Source organism: Folsomia candida, unplaced genomic scaffold, assembly GCF_002217175.1.
Source record: "Folsomia candida strain VU population unplaced genomic scaffold, ASM221717v1 Fcan01_Sc019, whole genome shotgun sequence".
Lineage (NCBI taxonomy): Eukaryota > Metazoa > Arthropoda > Collembola > Entomobryomorpha > Isotomidae > Folsomia > Folsomia candida.
In genome coordinates this window covers 1947073-1968042 of record NW_019091211.1, presented here as the reverse complement: position 1 = coordinate 1968042, position 20970 = coordinate 1947073, and the positions used below count along the sequence as shown (strand labels likewise).

Below are 20970 nucleotides of genomic sequence, written 5' to 3'. Positions count from 1 at the left end.
GCAGCCGGTGTAGTGATATGAATAGTACAAATATGTTTTGTTTTATCATACGGTATTTACATTGGTTTATTTTTGTGGTGCGGTCTCGCTACATATACGACTGCACCAAGCTTGGAACAATTTTAAAGCTGTGTATGTATATTCTTGCGTTGATCCTGGGTGTTTATCGAGGATTACGTTATCTGTGCAACTACAGGGTGGTTTAAACAACGTCACCCTAAATCTCTATTAGAGATTTACGGCTTTGTGATTTTTATTAATTATTAGCAAAACTGATGTAACACTGAAGACAAAATTCTTAAAATGTTGAATTTCGTAGAGAAAATTTCGGTAACTAATGGAGATTTGTGAGTTTTTCTAATTGAAAAATTTTCCTTGTAGCGTAACATTGAATTTAAATGATTTAAATCACCCTGTATGTACCATAACCCCGAAAAAAACGAGATGCTTAGGTGAAGTATGACGACAAGTTTAAAATAAAACGATGAAAATTGCAATAAAATTATTTGAACCACTGCTCTTTGTCATTTGTGTTTATGCCAGTTTTTGAAATCTATAAAAATAGCAAACTCTTGGTAACTTATCAATTTTCAAAAAATATTGAAAAGTGGATTTTTAATAAATCAAATTAGTCATTGTAAATAAAAGAATTTTTAATTCTCAGATAATATTCTCATGGTGAGATAGTATTTCGGGATTATGTTTGTATATCGTTACCCGAATAAGAAACAGTATATTCATTCTAGAAATATTATTTAAAAAAATAATAATATGTAATATGTACATAAAGTACAATGTGCTGTGCATACATTGTTTAAAACCAACTGTCAACTGTAGAACACATTTAGATGCAAAAATAAATAGTGAAATTTGATCCTTCAGCTCAAACCCTTTGCTGCTCGGTTCAAAGTAACAAAACCATAAAATTTGAACTGAAGGATATGACACCGTCAATATTGTGAAGTTGAAGATTGTGCTTATGTATCTATAAAAGCGAGGTGAAACATGGTCTTTAAGAGTCATGCTGCATTAATAAGATACTTTAAGATAAGTACATATATGCTAACCCCGGATTTTATCTCTCACCCTTTGTTTGGGAGATACATTCTTGACATTCAAGACATCTCTAGACATCATTATGATTTGATAATCATGTTTTTTGCTACCGAAATACGAATAGGTTTGCGCCAATAAGTAGCGAGAGGTATTTACATATTTTAAGCAAGCGTATCCTTCTGTCTCTGCGAAAGATACATACATATTATTACCAACATTTTCATGTTAGAGCTCTGAAGAGCTCCAAAATAACAAGTTAGGCTTCGGTGGTATTTCAATATTTGAGCTATTTTGGGTATCAGAAATAAAAGCGAAATATTTTATATGTTCAAATGCTGATTCAGATAAAGGCAAATTAGTGTGCTAAGTATGCTAGTATAAAATTTAGTTTCAGCAATGAAATATTTCGGAAAACATTTTCAGATTTCATTACCAAATTTATACACTTGCACTCATCACAATCAAGGCAGCAAAATGGCTAATACATTATTTATTCGCTACGCAAGACAATTTATCCAACAGGCTACACAACCTTCCCCAACATCACCCGATCAAACCACCTCACTCGCATCCTTATGTTATGAACGTACACATGTACCAGATGAAGATTCGTAGTTAGTCTCACATCTCAATCTCGTTCAGATTGAGACGGTGGTGAGAACCACATAAAAGAGAAAAATGAGACGAAAAATATTCCTCTCGCTTCTCGTTCGCACTTTTTCCTCTGCATTTTATTAACAAAGTCCAGCCATGTGAAGTTCGCAGTTTTTACAATTTGACAGCAAAATGTGGAAAATTCCTAATTTCGTACTCCACCTGAACATCATTATCCGACTTGGCGTAAGTGAAATATGCACATATTTACTTGACCAACTTGAATCTCAAACTAAATTCTTAATAGACAGATCGACTCCCAAACAATTCTTCAAGACTGTAACGATCCCAACATCGGGGCGTTGCACATGGCCAATTTTGGTCACTCTTTTTGCTACCATTCGTGCGGCTACGACCTCGGTGCCGTTCCCCCCGTGGGGATGGAGATGTGTACCGCAGCTGGGATCTGTGTCTGTAATTACGCCTGTGATACTGCGGTATGTATGAAATTTGCAAAATTTCTTAAAATAAAAGCCACAATTTATAGCTCATTTTTTCCATAAATCTCAGCCCCCCGCTGCCTTCTTTGGAAATCAGTGCCCCGTCCGTGCCGCCGATCCTCCCACCGACCCGGCAGACGAGACGGCTTGCGATGTCACGTGTAGCGCGGCCTGTGTCGACGGAGTGGGTCAGATTTGCGGAGAAGTTTACGACGGACCGATTCCACCCACGGCGGACACTTTTGCAAAAGTTTGCACGTGCTACTGTCCGCCTCAACCGTGCATTACGACGACCACGACGACCACCACAACGACCACGACGACAACGACGACAACAACCCCAGCACCGGATACGAGCTCGATAACTATTCTGAAAATAAAGGTTCCCACGCTGTTCAAGGTGGTCAAGTTTGGTGTGCTCTGGATAAAATTGTGTGTCCATTTTTGGCTTAAAATCCTGCTCTATTGTGTGTACGATAATTGTCTCGGTGTTCCGGAAATGTTTGTTAGCTGGGGGTGGAGGAGGAGATTATGGCGAATTTATATGTGGTGGTTAAGAAATGTGAGGTATTTTTTGAGTTTGCCGTTTTCTTGAATTAAAAAATATTAAGTAGGTAGGTTTCATTATGCTGTACATAACCTAAAGCTGTAAATATATACATAGTAATTTTAATCTGTAAATATACGCAAATCTTTGCAAATCCTAACAGTATGATGGGAAATGTATAAAGAATGTGAATACTATTGCCCCAAAAACGGAGTAACAAAATAAATACAAAAGTTTATAAATACACACGTGCGTCTTGAATTTAAAGAAAGGCATTGTTAAGCTTCATTCGAATGGGTATTATCCTCATGTTCCAAAATATTGTGCGTATTTTAGGTATACCATGAAACCAAAAGTTCACTAGTAAAACGATCCAATTTTACTGTTTTGTATTTTACATCTGAAAGAAATCTAGGTGAAGATGAGATTGAATATGGTTGCGGAAACACAAAGAAATTGTTGCCGATCCATTTCATGCATTGATACGATCACTGCCATTTAATTTGCACAAAAGTCACGTTGATACTGTGAAAATATTTACCTCAAACTCAAAACTTATCAATCTATGCGAATATTCTGTGATGTGATGAGAAAATCGTTTTTTGATTAATATTTTTTTGAGTAATTTTTATTCAATTGCTTATTTTCGCTTAATTTAATGGCGATTAATTCAAAACTAAAGGCACGAAGTCATGATTTCACCCAAAAAGTGGACAAAATTCAGATTAAAAACACATCTACAGTGTCGGACAGATGTCTACGTCCACATAGTCGCGTCAATTTCATTTTCAAATTGTCACTGAACTACTGAACCAATTTTCATCATTGATATATCAAATTCTCACAAATTTAACGTAATTTCATAGCACATTATTAGTTTTCCGCTAAAAAATTTATTTTAGGCCAGAGATGTATTTTAATTCAAAATGAAAACAATTGGATGGACAAAAATCAACGTCCAGTCAGAGAAAACATACAAAAAAAACTGTAATTTATAAGGAATGTTATAACAATTAATTTTTAATATTTGGTTGGGCCTCCGTTCGCTTTAAGGACGGCTTCAAGGCGTCGAGTCATAGAGTTTACCAAATTCTTGGTCACATCTTCAGAAATGGTTTCCCAAACTTCACGAATTCTGGATTTTAGGCCCGGAATTCCTGAAAAAGATTTTTTTCTTATTTCTCTTTCAATGTGGTCCCACAGATGCTCAATGGGATTCAAGTCTGGAGATTGGGGAGGCCATTCTAGCTTCGGAATTTTTTTTTCTTGAAGTATTCCATGGTGGACGTGGCAGAGTGTTTCGGATCGTTGTCTTGTTGGAAGGCAAATCGTCGTCCAAGTCCAAGTTTTCGAACAGATTCCTGGATATTACGGTCAAGTATTCCCTGGTACTTGTATTGGTCCATAATTCCGTCAACAAATTCCATTTTTCCTGCCCCACTTGAAGCCATGCATCCCCACACCATTACCGACCCGCCGCCGTGCTTAACTGTGGGGTTGAGATTTTTTGGATTCAAAGCTTCTTTTGGATATCTCCACACTCTACGACGCCCATCTGACCCAAAGACATTGAACTTTGACTCGTCAGTCCATAAAATATGTCCCAGAATGTTTGTGGCTTGGAAATGTGGTCTCTGGCAAACTTCACTCGTTTGGTTGCATTCCTCGGTACAATAAGAGGCTTCCGGACTGCTCTGTGGGATTTCAAATTTCCCTTATTCAGTGTTCTTTGGATGGTCATAGGACTAACCTGTTTGCCGAACATCTCCTTGATCTCGGTAGATAGCTTTGGAGCACTAAGTGAGGGTGTAACGTTGACTTTGTTGAGCACGTGGCGTACTTCTCGGTGAGCCAAAATCGGTTTTCGACCACTTCTGACCTTGTTTTGGACTGAACCATTAGCTCTAAAGTTCTTAATGATTGTCTGGATGGTTGTCCTTGCTAATTTATACTTGGTCCATATTTGTCTCTGCGACAGCCCCCTTTTTGTCCACCCTTCCAGTCCTGAATGACAAGATCTCGAATAGCGATAGGAATTTCCTTGCGTGTCGACGCCATCATATTTTTCTGGAAGAAAATTATTTAAAAATTAATGCGGCATATGTTATTGATAGATTTATTAAGTTACCTGATTTTATAAATTGGAGAGATTTTTGTTGTTGACAATTAAAGTGAAGTGGACGTAGACTTTTGTCCGCTCAAATTTCATCCTCTCTCGCTCTGCACTATGATTCTCAGTTTTCCCAGAATTTTCAGAAATAACTCATATGTTTTATGAAATTACGTTAAATTTGTGAGAATTTGATATATCAATGATGAAAATTGGTTCAGCAGTTCAGTGACAATTTGAAAATGAAATTGACGCGACTATGTGGACGTAGACATCTGTCCGACACTGTATTTTACAACATTTGCCGCATTGGGGAAACATTTGCACCATTATTTGTGCCCTAGAATACATTGTATTAATTTGTTTGTATTTGTTTAGCATTTACAAAGTACCGATCTACGCGTATGTACCTACATGGGTACATTTAGACTCATTTCATGAATTGAAATGAAACCTTTCTCTGAAGAAGTTGCGTGGTCATCGTTATTAACATTTTTCTGTCATTCTTCTCGCCTCGCAATCTGTCTTAAAACGAGTGTGACGGTTGAATAACAACTTAACCCATCTTCTCGGCAGGCTACGCATATCTCAACAGGTGGACAGTGGACGCGGAAGTCGTGGGGACTTTACGAAAGCAGAAGCTAATTTAATATCCCACATTTAGATATGTATTCGACGTGAAAACTCAACAAAGGAGGTCTCCCATTGTATATTCTCAGATTTTAGTGCAAATTAGTGTCAATCAATCACAAATTTAATTAGTATGAAATTTGCAAACGACGCTATCTGTCAATACGCGGGTTTAGCGCAGATCACAGAATATAGATTCTACCAGAAGAATCGATCTTATGTATTCTAGTGACGCTTATGGAAGAACGGGGAGAGCCAACCAAATAACTCGGTGTACATTTGGCCCACCTCGGGGATGGCACCTCCGCATCATCATCATCACCACATCTCCTGGCATCAAAAAATGATGATGAAAGCACCATTTTTGTTACATAGGTGGCGGTGGCACCCCGATTTGTACACCAGAACACACCATTCTGAGCTGCGTCTCCACAAATTTGATGCTCTACGAGGGTGCGTTCTGGTCCACAATTAGGGGTGCCACCGCCACCTATGTAACAAAAATGGTGCTTTCATCATCATTTTTTGATGCCAGGAGATGTGGTGATGATGATGATGCGGAGGTGCCATCCCCGAGGTGGGCCAAATGTACACCGAGTTATTTGGTTGGCTCTCCCCGTTCTTCCATAAGCGTCACTAGAATACATAAGATCGATTCTTCTGGTAGAATCTATATTCTGTGAGCGCAGATATTTGCATCCAAAGAGGAGAAAACACGCTCAAAAAGCTGACAAATTTTACACTTTCCAAATTTACTGCACGTTTTCTCCTCTTCGGATCCAAATATGTGCCAAACCTGGTATTAGCAGATACATAGTCCGACCATAAGTTCCCGTGAATGCATTTCCGGTGATAAAGCCCAAAGTATTAGAGCTATCTGATAGAAATTTTTGTGGATGAACAAGGTATTAATCTTGTTTAGAAATCATAACTTCGTTTTCACAATTTCCTCCACGGGCTTGTACACAAGACATAAGTCGTGGCGAAAACTGCTCGATCGCGGCACGCACGGATTTCCAGGGAAAAGCGCCAGATCTTCAGTAAGTGCGACCTCAGCCCTTCCACACTTGGGTGAAATTTAGAGCATACTTGTACCTATAATTTTCACCACCAGTCATAATTTAGGGGATTAAGGTCTGCAGATACTGAGCACCGTTCTACGGATGAAAAAAAGTCATGAAAATTCGTCTGAAGCCAGTTTTGGACAATTTTGCACCTTGCGCAGGAACAGGGTCTTGTTGAAAGGTCCAATGTCGATTTTCGGAGGGTCCAGGGTTCAGGTTATTAACGTTTGGCTTTAGGACACTCTGAAAATAATTCTTGGCTTCAACTTGTACCCTTTGCGATAAAAAACAGAGATTTCATTTCTCCAGCCAACTTGCTCCCATGCACACCACGGTGATGACTTCGTATTGACTTCCGCATACTTAAACGGATGTCAGACTTCTGTACAACAAATATCTGGCCTTTTTTTCTATTAAATTTTTTGCCAACGGTGAAAAGTCTGAAATACTTTTGGCACGAAAATTGGCGCGTACCACGATCAACCTGTGGCCGTCACGAGTTATGTCTTGTCTAATTGCCCGTGGACGAAATCTTGACAAAGAAGTTATGATTTCTAAACAATATTAATACCTTGTTAATCCATAAAAATTTCGAACAGATAGCTCTAATACTTTGGGATTTATTACCGGAAATGCATTCACGAGAACTTATGACCCCACTATGTACAGTAAGGTAATTTGCAAATGGCATATTATTTAAATTTGTGATCGATTCACGTTAATTTGGTAAAGGTCTGAGAGCACATGCTTGGAGACTTCCATTTTAAGATGTCCTCACATTTCTGCAGCCGCTGCGTACAGTGATTACTTCTGTAGCAACACTGCAAGAAACTGAAGTGCATCAAATCACCTCACGTCATTTTTTGCATTTATTTTGGTCTTTGTGCAGTCCGTTCCTTATTCGTGGTCACAGCTCTCTCTCTCTGTCTTTTTGTATTACCGTCGGAAAAGTGGGTGATGATTGCCAGGGATGAGATAAATTGGCCTTTATTTAGAATTTTGGGTACCTCACTGCACCACTATTTAAATAGGTAGGTATGTACTACGATGGATAATGATGCATGCTGATGGACGGTGATAAATGATCTGCAAATGGAAGCCAGTTATTTGTTGCAAGTTGCGATGTGAAGTGTTGTGATATTTGCATACACAGCATGCAATTTGCAGATCTTGGAGGGACAAAATATTTAAAGTTACGATTAGCCGAAGAAGTTGTGCAAGCAAAAATTTATAAATCATTAAGTTTTTATTCTGCCACCTTGATTTCCGTGGGTAATAGTTCGGTCATGGTTTTCATGGCGACGAAATGGATTTAGTGCTTGTTAAAAGTGGGTGATATTGATATCAAGAACAGTGTAGATTTCAATATGCGGCCAGAATTTTACTAAAAAGCGATCACTTTTCTGCTCACACTTCACTTACGTTACCCGCTGTAAAGTCATGAATAAATATTAATTATGACAAGACGTCTCACCAAATTGTCTTAAAATCTGGAAAATAATGTTAAAACTTGGAAAATTTGTAGTAATACTTTTGCTCAACTGTTTCGGGGAGGCAAGTTTTGTGAACATTTTTGACATTACAATTATTTATTAAGTCCATAACAATTTTACGTTACAGACCAATTGTCAAACCATTATCCGAAACTGCAACGATCCAAATGTGGGGGCGTTGCATATTGCCAATTTCGGGCACACGTTCTGCTACCACTCGTGTGGTTATGACCTCGGCGCTCAACCCCCAGTTGGTCTCGACACCTGTACAGCGAGTGGAATTTGTGTTTGCAACTATGCCTGCAATACTGCGGTGAGGAAATTAATTTGTATGTGAAAAATTGGACGCATTTCCAAATTTTGTGTACACATACTTAAAAACCTGGTACATGTAAATCTGCTACCAGTCACGTATTTAGGTATTGATTTCTCTGTATTAAAGTTACTACCGTTTAGTATTAAAATTATGCTGGCCTGAAAAAATTGCTATTGATATTGTAAAACTTTAACACCGAGCAATTACTATTTCACGGTATTACTTAATAATACCTCCTTAGTAGAGTCAGATTTGAATACCGCTTGGTATTATTTTAAGACCGGATTTCTAAGACTTCCCATATTTTCTTATCTAGCCACCAACCAACCAATTTGGCGATCAGTGTCCCGTCCGACCTGCCGATCCTCCCACTCCTGCCGCTGAAATGCAACAATGCAACGGATTTTGCAGCGATTTCTGTCCCGATGGAACAGGAATGGTTTGCGGAGAAGTGTACGATGGACCCATATTCGGAACGGCGGACTCATTCGCGAAAATTTGCACGTGCTACTGTCCACCTCAACAATGCACGACGACAACCACGACGACCACGACAACAACTACGACGACAACGACAACAACGACCACTCCTGCCCCCGTGGTAACCACGACAGCCGTGGCCGTCGTGAAAGTTAAAGTGAAGAAGGTCCCGTTCTTTAAAACGATTAAAATTTGTGTAATTATTTTCAAATTCTTGGCAAATTATTGGCTCACTGTTATCCTATTTTGTGGTTATTACAACTGTTTCCCCCCTTGGCTGCGACCAGTTGGGTGGGGGTGGTTGGGCAAAAGGTAAACAGCGGCAAGAAAATTGACGAATATGAAAACAAACGACAACTAACAATAAGTTTAATTTAATATTCCCTGTAAAAATATATGTACAAATAATTATTACATATACATATTCCTTTAGAGTCGGAATTCAACTCGAATCAAGAAAAATAAAATTTATTAAATGATAACATCGAATTTTTCTTCATAACCGTGTATGGGTAAATACGATTATTTATATTGAGAGGATTCATAATTTCCTCGTATTGTAAACTAGTTTTCGAAGAAAAAAACATAGGATCAAGCTTCGTAAAAAATCGTAGCTTATTGTTAGTAACGCGATTGGTGACCACAAAACTGACGACTGGTTGAAGTTGAAATAGATATATAGAACTTATATAGAACCAAATTTTTAAAAAAATTGAAAATTTTAATTGGTTGCTGTTGCTGTCGTAAGTAATTTTGAAATCCACCTCGTACCCAAGTGAAATTTTATTTAAAAATAAGTACTGAAAAAGAGCTTAAGCCGATGCATATTTACTTTGTCACGAGTAGAAATGACACCGTCTGAATCAAACAAAATTCCTGCACGACCAGCGGAGTTAGTACTCCGACAAAGTTGTTCCCAAACTCCAACCTCAGTGGTCTCAACGACCTATGAAATTTTCCTGAGAATTTCTTCTTATTCGTTCCCTTTCCTCCCGTTATCCACTTTTGGCTTACCCTGTACACCTTCGCAGCTGCCGAAAACATTATCACACTGAAACCTAAGGCCAGGAAATATATCCACAAAAATACCATCGCCAGAAAATCATGCCCCGATTGCAGCATCTTAATCGTTGCGAACAGTTTAATCATTTGACAAGCCGAAATGAAAATTGCTGTCGTTAAGAAAATCTGCTCACGTGTGCAGGCATTCTGTACTTTTTCAAAATTTGCACTTTCCTGTAACCGATTTGCCCAGCAGTTCCAATTTTACACCGTTTTATGAAGGTATCGCATTCGATCCAGAGAAAGATAACCCCCGTCAGAAGAAGGATTATCATGTAGTATCCCCCACCAGCACAGCCTTGAATGAATATCAGAAACTCCAACACTGCAAAGAACGATTTTGCGATGATGCCCTTCTGGAAACCGTTTTCTGCCGTACAAAGAATGGAGCTTGTGAGTCCCATCTGACACGGAAAGATCATCACCAAGAACAAGTGTATCGTAGCAATGTTGTAATAACTGATTTCGATCGCGTCAAAGAACAGGACGAGATATTTAAAAAGACGCTTCTGTTTTCCGACCTTATCGACATCTGCCAAAGCAAAAATTACATTTTAGTTTGCTTAAAAAGGTGATAATATACAAAAACGTATGTAACATTCTGTGAAGAATATGTAGTTGAGGAATTGCACGTGGACATGGTCAGCGGAGGTGTGGCATCGTAACAGAAATGGAGTAAGGGACATTGTTAATACCGCAATTCCGAGGATGTTTTCGATAAGATTTGTTGTTCTTGCAGTGATCGACCATGCTTTGGCGGTGATAACGACGAATTGCAAAAATGTAAAGGCAACAACGATTTTTTCCTTCTTTTTAGAAATTAATATAATTGTACTGGAGGATTTGTCCCAGTTTAGGAAAACGCTGCGAAATTGGTTCCCTAATGTTAAATGGCGTCTTACTCGGTGGAGGACACGACTTTTCGACATTTTTGTAAATATGCTTGGTAAACGGATCAGTAAATATTTACCGTTTGGAAGTTAGTTAGCCACTTTCTGAGGAATTTTCCAGATTGTTTATCGAATTATGATTAGTGACAGGATTGCATAAACTTCATTGAAAGTATGTTAATACTAGATCAATTTTAGAATTTCCTATCGTGTGTACATAAGTACATAGGTGTTTAAATATAGGTTTGCGCATAATGTAAATACATAATTTACGTTCTTAATAATTTTGTGATGCGATTGTTACCGGGTATGTACAATATGCTATGCAATTTTATCACGTGGTAACAATATAGTAATAAGATGCCTCGTGGGGGTAAAAAATTGCGTCCGGTGTTGATGATATTTTTATTACCATTGGGGACTGAGCAAAGTTTAGCCTCTGTACATAGGTATATACAGATACATACGTATATTACCCTTCGGTGATAAACTATTATTGAAGCGGTAGGGATTGCATAGTAGGTAACAAACGTGTCATAAAATTATGCAAAGTATACCTACTTTGCATTAAATAATTCAGTTATTCCGACAGTTTTCAGGCATTATAATTAAATTTTCAGGGCACTATTGACCAATTCGATCTGAATTTTTAATGAGAAGAAGTGAAATGCTATTACCGTAAAACCTCTATTTATAGCCCTCTTCTAATTATAGCCGGTCTCCAAATATAGCCGGGTCTAGAGACCAAGATTTCCAAATTTTAGCCGGATCTCTAATTATAGCCGGTCTCTAATTGTAGCCGGGTCCGAGACCCTCAGTTTTGGATTTTAGCCCCGGCTATAAATAGAGGTTTTACGGTATTATACTTTACTTTATGACCATCTTGAAAGTCTGCACCTCGTGTTCATCGTTATGTACTGATCCTTACGTAAATGTAAATGGAATCCTGCCACTTTTTATGAAAATAGACACGACTGGAGAATGAATTAAATTCAGGTGGTGGAAGTTGATATCTGGTTTGAAATTAGAGTAACGCAGGGTTTTTGGGTGAACGATTAGATTTTTTTTAAATGGCACCATACATATGTATATGAAAATTATGTATTTAGCCTTTGACCTCGACATAACGATTAACGGTCATGAGGTTAAACGTATTGACGGCGTTGAATTCGTGGTGAAATTTTCGTTAAAATGATGCTCCATATGAAAATTAAGCTTAAATATAATGTCGGTCCACACCCTCTGTGGGGGGTGGTGCTCTTTACCCCATTATTGAAGTTAAAATAAATAGAAATTAGGAAGATCATGGCGAAAACAGTTTTTGATTATCTCGATCCGTTCCCGCGTTATCCTGCTTACAGACAGACAGACATACCTATGTGCATACTATGATAAAGTATTCGCATAAATGAGCTTGAAGCTACTTAATAATACGTGATGTATTCAATCGAGTTATCTCAAAACACATCAAAATGAGACGAAATGTCTCCCCCACAGTCTGTATCTTTATTGCTCGCTATCATATCATACGTATGTATACCAGCTAATTTGTTCAATGATTCATGCTTCCAACTAACTTTTATTGTGCTATTACTTATTATTAAGTAAGAATTATGTAATTGAGTTGTATATTTCTCGTACCGTTTACTTTATGCGTGTATGAAATCAGTATATTCTTTATACATATATTCATATGCGTACAGTAGAATTATTGTAGCGGATCACCTCATTTGCAGAAATCTCCGTGTGCGGTGAAATTGCATAATTTTTTTTGCATAACACCTTTATCGTATAATGTCATTTTGCATACTTCCGAATTATGTAAACAGCAAGTTGGCATAATGCTATTTAGTATAATTCGTAAATTAAGAAGGTATTAGTAAGAGCACCAAAAGTGAAATAGTACTTTACTCCATTGCCCAATTTTCGCCCACCACACCCAATCAAATTCACAAAAGGGAAACACGAAAAAACCGTTTTTTCCCCGTTCATCATCAAAAATTGAATTTAAAATACTAGCTGAACAACTATTTACGTAGGATCAGGAAAATCCAAAGAGTACCAAGATCGGGTACTGCCCACTAGATAAGGTCGCCTTCATCGGCGAGCGAGAAAAAAGGCTACCAGAGAAACACAATTATTTAGGAACTTGTATCATCCCTGAATGCTTGAAAATCATCAAAAAAAACCTTGGCTACATTAGATTCTACTGGTACACTGGTCTTTGTATGCATTATTATGACCAATCGTGAATTTACACTTGTTATGTGAAATGGAGTTATGTAAAAAGCTCTTTTATGGTAAGTGGTAGTTATGCAATAAATTTTATGCCATAAGTGTATTATGCAAAAGTGTTTTATGCAATTTCACATGGAACCGAAATCTCACTATGCTCATTTTCAGTGATACTGGTTTTCCATGCTTGCAAACGCGTCAAAACATGCCAATGTCGTACTTCCTCCATGGCGTACTATACATAAGTAAATATGTACGTACATTTGTATATTTCTAAACTATGGACGGATTTCAAATAGGTTTATTAGTATATTATATGCAAATATAATATTTGCATACCATAATCTGCATGACGCGAAATGGATTAAATCCATAATTTATGGAATTTCCCGAAACAAATCGAATCAACAAGTATGCAGTAAAACGTTTCCAATAAATAATCCACATTTACACAGAGATGTCATAAAAGTATTACCCCCATAAAATTTGAACAACAAAATTCTTACCGTAATTTACCAGCCATTGGATAAATAACTTATCAAGAGGCTACCTAGATATTTACATATACACGCAGAGCGAGATGACCTGATGACGTTGCAGAATTACTTAATTGACGCACCCGCATTTCCAGTAGAGATAGTTAAAACTTTGAAATATACGAGAAATCAGAGTCCAACATACATAAGTAATTGGATAAGCCGGCTAAATCCTACATAAACACCGCCCCTGGAGCTTATCATGTTTTATAGCATATCACATTGTTTAATATGGCAGATATCACCAAATACTTAGGTATCACGAGGGCTCCGTACATGCAAATTTACGCAATATAATGTGTACCAAGACCCAAGTCCTGCATTAAATCCACAATGGATTAATTATAATTTACTTGTAACTTAAGTGTTTAATAGCGATTAATCTAATGACTCGATAATCCTTACGAATTCCGGATGACGTTGTTTTCAGAGGGAATAAAACGACCAAATTCTCTCCAAATGGTCTCATTATCACTGCAACGAGTATTCATTCAGTCGCAACAAAGGTTTAATTGCGAGGAATAAAATTTCAAAAATGAAACTTTACGCTGCTATTTTACTGTGCTGTGTGGCCTACGTGTCCGCCGCATCGATCGAAGTTGCCGGTACGATTAATAGTTTTTTGCGAATTTTTTTGTATTCATATAAATTTAAAAAATGATTTCTCTTTAAGGAGGCGCCGACGCGAAAACGCTCTTCCCCTCCTGCAAGTCATCCGATCAAGGGAAACGTTACTCGATCTTTTTCAACGTGCATTCCTACCGCGAGTGCACGGCGAAAGGTCTGAAAACATTCGCCTGTGAGGACAATCTCTACTTCACCGAGAAATGCCAGGTTTGCGTATCTGTCTGGGACTACGTTTTCAGAAAGTGCCCACCTGCCCCTCAACCAGAACCCGAGGAACCAGAAACTGAGCCTGAAGCATCTTCCGAGTCGGAAGAGGAAACCCCAGTCATCGAAGAGTCTGTGGAAGAAGTCCCAGAATCTGAAGAGGTCGTGACGGAAGGTCCGGTTGAAGAATCAGAGGAGGAAGCCACCGAAGCCCCAACGGAAGAAACCCCAGTCGTCGAAGAGTCGGAAGAAGTCCCAGAATCCGAAGAGGTCGTGACCGAAGGTCCAGGATCGGAGGAGGAAGTCACCGAAGTCCCAACGGAAGAACCCGTCGTCGAGGAATCTGAGGAACCTGCGTCCGACGAATCTACTGAAATCCCGACTGAAGACCCAGAACCCGAACCGACCGACGCCCCTGCTCCGGAATCATCCGAATCGTCCGAAGAAGAGGTTCCGGAACCTGAGCCGACCGAGGCTCCTGTTACCGAAGCCCCTCAGCCGAAGGACTGCACTTCCATCGTGTGCAATCCCAACGATCGCGAAGACATGTACCACGCTCACCCCTCGGATTGTGGGAAATGGTGTCAGTGCGACAACTTCAAACCGGTTGAGAAATTGTGCCCGGGCGGACTTCATTTCAATACTGCGGTCAATGTTTGCGACTGGCCAGCCGCTGCTAACTGTCAAGTTGGTAAATAATTTGTAGTTCGTATTAATTTGTCTTGATGTATCTCTATCTCTCAAGGAAAAATGTACAAGGAATTAATGTAAAAAACTCTGTAGTTAATTAAATCTCATTTCCTATATATAAAATTTTGTTCTTCTTGATTGCATTCCCGCCTTCATAAATACGACAAACGGTAATAAATTGGTTGATTTTCTATTGCATGAAAATTTGAGAGATTGTGATAATTGATATGTTGCGTAATGCAACGTGTTAAATGCAACTTTAATTTGCAACACTAGTACATAAACAGTTGCATATCCAATTGCATACATGGTGCTTGAAATGCATTGTGGATAAGTTCTTATCAAAATTAGGTACATATATTTCTTAGTTTTCATACATATTACACTCATATTTATTTAAACAAATATTAATTTATTATCATCCATATGTAGAGTTTAACATTACATCCAGTATTTTTTTATACACTAAAATATCTGCATCCTTAGCAAAGGCAAAATCTATATGTGTGAAGTATTCAGAATCTATTTTGATACACTCCTTTAATGATTTCTTTGGTATATGTGCCACCAACTTTCCAACATCCTGGAAAAAATAGGAATTTTTTAAAATATTTTAAAAATAATTTTTCATAAATTTCTCATTCATAAAATTGAAGTGTCAAACTATATTTCGATCCAGAATACCTGTGGTTTCACGACGAAGTCATTCGCCCCCCAAAATACGAGTAACGGAGCAGAAATGTTGTCCATATTATAGCACGTCGGAGTCCGTCGACCATACCGAAGTCTGTTAATTGCTCCAAATCCGTAGTTAAATTTGCAAAAGTTGTTAGTTTTTATGAACTGCATGAAATGTATCAGCGTCTTGGTTGACGTGGTGACGGGAAAGGCGTCCAGTGCGTGACCCACCGTGGTCTGCGTTACATAATTGAACAATAATTGGAATTTGTTGGTGATAATAATTGTCGGCGTGCTCACGTCAACGCATCGTAACTCGATTACAAAAAAGTTAAAAATAATAATAATCTTATGAAATAAAAATTGCTTGATAAATTTTGGAAAAATAAATCTTGTTGTTTTCCAGGAGCAAAAAGCTTTGAGAATTTCCCAAAAAATCGTGGATTAAGTTGATATGCTAAATTTTAACTTAAAATTTTTAAGCAATTAACAATTGTGCGGTAAGGTTGTCGTGAGAAAGCCATTGTATGCAAACTTTAATAAACTTACATAATTTGTTTGAGGACCATCATACCCGAACATGCGGAACATCACGTTTGTACAAAGTTCTGTAAAATGTGAAGTTTCTCATTAAATTATGTATGCATGCACGATAATGTGTTCCATACCGCATGCATATTTATCTGTGGAACAACTAGCACTTGGGAATGATCCGACCAGTAACTCTGGAAACTTTGCAACGTCTATTCGACCAGCGAGGAATTTGTTGAAGGTGTACTAGAGAACATATTTTGCATATGTAGTATGTTTATTACACATATTTACATACAGTGGCTGCGGAAGCGTGGGGACAGAGGGCAATGTCTTTGCGGTTATTCGAAGTCCCCGTAGGCTTCCCATATTATATAATCCGATCTCTCCCCTATCCTGCAATGACAATATCCCCAGATGGCCCTACGGCATCCTGGGCCACTGTCTATATACATGTATATGTACTTTAATGGAAGTTAGTTTAAGCAAATAATTCCGGAATTAAGCAAAGTTAATATGTAGGTTGTTCCGTGTGCAGTTATTGATTTACATAAAGAGTGAAGTCGAACACGAATGGGTAAAGTTGGTCTTGACCTGTAGGGTCCGAGGTCATAAAATTTGTGATTTAAATCCCTCACAGTCTGTGAGTCAACAGATTAGGCATAAACAAAAGGGTCTCGGTGGTGGCGTTATACAAGAATTACATATGTAACAAATTTAGTATGAAACCTCTGAAGATCAAATATCGAATGGAAGCATTTTTTTCAAATTATGTAAATAAAATTCGTTAAAATTTCGTTAAAGTTTCAAATTTAGTTTCTGCTGTTTCGATTAAATATCTGTCGTCACTGCCACTTTTGTCTATCTTCTTTGTTTACTGGGTTAGTAAATAAGTATGCACCGTAGAATTATGCGCTCACCTGATAATAATTCACGGATTTGGCAAATGGTTGGACATACAACCCACTGTGACCTAAAAATATTGCGGGAGCGAGTAGAAATGCGGTCTTGATGCGTCGATTATATTCTGGTCGCTCGGATAGCATAATTGCGAGTGCGGTGGAACCCATGCTGTGACCCACGAAGTACATGGACTCTTGGTTCGTGATGTCCGTTACGGTTTCGATAATGGCGGGAAGGTCGAATATTCCCATCTCGTGGTAACTACATATGTAAGGGTGGGTATATATTTAAATGGTCGTAAAAATGGATAAGTAATAAAATTGATATCGCGTGTAGATTGATTTATTACCTGAAATCCCAATATTTCCAATTATCCAGTGTCATATCAGGGTTAATGTGCCCTTGAGAGTAGCTGTTACCTCGAGCATTGCCAAGGTACACGTCAAAGCCAGAGTCGGCTAGCAACATTGCTACAAAATTGTTCATATCAGTCAGTTAAGCATTTTTAGGCAATTCACGCAGTAATTAGTAACTTGTTAAACACATAAGTTTTCTAAAATAATTTTACAGACTTTTACAAAATAAAATAAACGATCTGAATAAGTTTACATACATTATTTGTAAGCTAATTTTCCTTAGATAGATACATACTTGCAAAAGTTTTTGAGTTTAGGGAGTTTCCGGATTTTACAATGTTACCAAGCATTGCATGAATTGTTACATATATGTATATTCAATAAATAGATGACAAGTTCAGTCATACCCAAATTTTTAGAGTCACCCTGCAGCAAGAAGCATAAGCCATTGCTTAAGAGACCATGTTGCAATATCACGGGTTTTCTGACTACACCCTCAACTAAGGGAGACTTTGGACTAAAAGGGATTCTATAAAGGCCTAAAATGTAGCCATCCTCCGTCGTCACGTTTATCCGCTCGACCGGATATCCTAACCGGATGAGTTTTTGGTCCTGAAAAAAATAGTTCATTTATTTAACAAATGTTCACTAGAGTTAAATTTGAATGATTCTAATAATTTACAATACTTAAACCAGCCAGATCCCGATGGAATTCAGGGTCGCTGAGATCTTGGAATTGTTGGTAACACTCGCGTTTGTCATCGGGTGACATGGCCCATCTTATTTCGGGGTAATCTTTCTCCCAGATTGCATTCTCCTTAAATCTGTTTCTCAACGTGGGGGAGAAAATGGACAGCAAAATTTGCAGTGGGAGGAGGGTTGACCTCATAATTGCAACTTTTTGCAAAATGAGATCTTTCAATTTTTTTATAAACTTGAGATAAGTTTAACTATTGAATAATGGAATTTCACTAGTAAACTAACCGTGATCTACATACTTTGATATAAAATTCTGGATATAAGTTTTTGCCAATACAAAATTAATGTTTTTACAAAATCGCATGTTATGCGATTCCTTCCTCAACACAGACAGCAGGAATAATGTCCAAAAAACAATTTCCTCATTGACCTCCAGGCCGACGTGGATCAAGTTCACCATGATCAAGTTCACGTTGTTGTTAATCGACACAATTATCTAACCATTTAGGCAGTGATGGTTATCTTATCAGTCGTGAATTACGTATGCATTCATATCTAACACTCTCCTACAATAATCACTTAATAGAAGATTGTAGTAGCTTTTGTCACGCATCGTTCTTTACGATGCGCTTGAAACTGGTTTTGTGGTACATTTTGCAGATTTTAGGCAGACGATGACCAGATACCTACATATTATGTACGCATTGAGTAGATATATACGTATGCATATATGTACATACATATTGATTCATATCCGCGATATAGTAATGCTATGTGATTATGGTTTCAAGGAGGATGATAATTAACAATTTGTGGAATAATTTGTCTCGGCATTTTTTGTTAAAGGCGGAACATGAATTAATCTGTACTATGATATAAGATTTGGCCAGGATGTATGGAAATTGAAGGGGTGTTTATAGTTACATACCTATGTATGTACTTATGTATGTACATGTTTATTTATATAAATGCTCAAAATGTCATAATTCTAATTTATGATGGGCTGTCTCTGTAACATTGGGAGAAACACTATAAACGTTTGGATTTGTATGGAATTGGAGCAAAGCGGACCGTGCATGTTGATGTGACAGATTTTCGAGTAATTGCAGAGTAAATGACCAATGTTAAACATTCACAATCACAACTAAAAGTGAGATACATATGCCACACTTTGCTGACTAGTTTCAGTCAGTAATCTTCACTACTTAACAGAATTAAAACCCTTTTATAAAGTTTGCAAAGTATAAAACTCAGCACAACTGCAAATATATAAGTATCTGTGATCAAGAAAATAAAAAAATTGCAAATATTTATTGCATAGACAAATAATTAAGGGCATAAATGAATCAAAGAACTTTGGCCTTTCTTAAATTTCTCCACGCACAATTAATCTCACAAAATATAGATAAAAACACGTGAAAACAGGCACGGATCTCGGATAAGATCGAGACAGTAACAATTGCACTCTTACCCGACTTCGTTTCACATTTGGAATCCAATATACGAATTTGTTAAGCACTTGACATGAACACATCTAACTCGGGACTGAAGATTATTTTTTTTATGTTAACGAATACTACAAAAACATTAGCATTGAATGTAAATATTGACAATGTACTAACTAGCATATAAACTGATACAGTTGAGATTTCATTAATTCTCATGACTAATCTAACATGCATACATATCTTTTTACATAACGCGAAACGTACCCCAAGAATGTGACATCAACAAATAACAGGATATTCAGCATCATTAAGCTGTGATTTATGGAACTGGACAAAGCTGAACTGGTTATAAATGCATTACGTGATAGTTATCCATGGTCAACTTGAGTGATCACTTGCTCCCAAATCATACACACAAATCTATTTAGTTAATGAACTAGATTCACAAAATTTACTATTATTAATTACTAATTAGTATAAATTCCCATTTTGGTGAGAGTCCAACACAATTTTTATTTTTAGTGGTATTTATTTGTATTTATGAGCATAATTTAAAAATTGGTTTACATACATATGTAAGTCAAATAAATATTTGCAAGCAAGAGTACACAGAATTCGACCCAGTTTATTCCTATTCATTATAATTTGGATGAACTACTTAGATAATTATTTCCTAGGAATGTGTCCCTTCTTAAAAGCTAGCACCATTCTGAACAATCCACGAACATTACCTTGAACAAATTTAACCACTGTTTTATGCGTGATCGTCATTATTCCAGGATAACCGAAAAATAGTGGTTTGCAACTTTTTCTAAATTTTGCCATGTACTTCGCCTCGTGCTTCGACCATCCCGTTTCCCCAGATTTCCATGACTTTATGCAAATTCGTGACCCCTTGTGTACTTCAGCAGCAAAAGCCAGAAACGCCATCCACGATACAATCGTAAATGGAATACAACTTAAAAGAAATAGCGATAATAACGGATCCAAATTTTCTCTCTCAACGATTAACATGTATCCTGTTGAAATAAAAATTTGGCCAAATAAAGCTTGACTAATTGGAATAAACGATCCTACCGCACACGAAACAAGTTTCATGATCAACTGCAAACTTCTATACACTAGAGCAATATTTTCTGGATTCATCCTTAAATAGGGGGCACAATGAAACTTCCTGTCAAAATTATTATTCGCTAGATTTAGCTCTTCACGGACAAGTGGAAGAATGAATATAAAAAATGCAGAAAACCCAAAAAATAACGTCCTCATAAAATAGAGCCAGTGATATAGGAAGTAAATTATAGAAGGGATATATGCTACA

The 20970-nt window shown here is 37.5% G+C and overlaps 4 protein-coding genes across 5 annotated transcripts; 3 read left to right on the top strand and 1 right to left on the bottom strand.

Moving 5' to 3' along the window:
• Positions 1-1674: 1674 nt before the first annotated feature.
• Positions 1675-2941, top strand: LOC118438217. 2 transcript variants are annotated; one of them, XM_035858100.1, is made up of 3 exons: positions 1675-1896; positions 1962-2147; positions 2221-2941. In XM_035858100.1, exons 1-3 carry the CDS (start codon positions 1843-1845, stop codon positions 2743-2745), a joined length of 765 nt encoding a protein of 254 aa, XP_035713993.1. In that variant the 5' UTR covers positions 1675-1842; the 3' UTR covers positions 2746-2941. The 2 variants fall into 2 exon arrangements, with proteins under 2 accessions (XP_035713993.1, XP_035713994.1); XM_035858101.1 differs by having other exon boundaries at positions 1958-2147.
• Positions 2942-7607: 4666 nt separating this feature from the next.
• On the top strand, positions 7608-9272 carry LOC118438202. The gene is made up of 3 exons (XM_035858075.1): positions 7608-8055; positions 8122-8307; positions 8627-9272. The coding sequence occupies exons 1-3, from the start codon at positions 8002-8004 to the stop codon at positions 9104-9106; spliced, it is 720 nt and encodes a 239-aa protein (XP_035713968.1). The 5' UTR covers positions 7608-8001; the 3' UTR covers positions 9107-9272.
• A 4713-nt stretch (positions 9273-13985) lies between these two features.
• LOC110857561 (cell surface glycoprotein 1) lies at positions 13986-15238 on the top strand. The gene is made up of 2 exons (XM_022106151.2): positions 13986-14118; positions 14187-15238. Exons 1-2 carry the CDS (start codon positions 14049-14051, stop codon positions 15041-15043), a joined length of 927 nt encoding a protein of 308 aa, XP_021961843.1. The 5' UTR covers positions 13986-14048; the 3' UTR covers positions 15044-15238.
• A 174-nt stretch (positions 15239-15412) lies between these two features.
• LOC110857890 (lipase 3) lies at positions 15413-19732 on the bottom strand. The gene is made up of 9 exons (XM_035858287.1): positions 19673-19732; positions 18185-18399; positions 17910-18114; positions 17496-17616; positions 17164-17407; positions 16381-16489; positions 16262-16320; positions 15719-15949; positions 15413-15617 (listed from the first exon to the last, which is right to left on the bottom strand). The coding sequence occupies exons 2-9, from the start codon at positions 18389-18391 to the stop codon at positions 15453-15455; spliced, it is 1341 nt and encodes a 446-aa protein (XP_035714180.1). The 5' UTR covers positions 18392-18399; positions 19673-19732; the 3' UTR covers positions 15413-15452.
• Positions 19733-20970: the final 1238 nt, after the last annotated feature.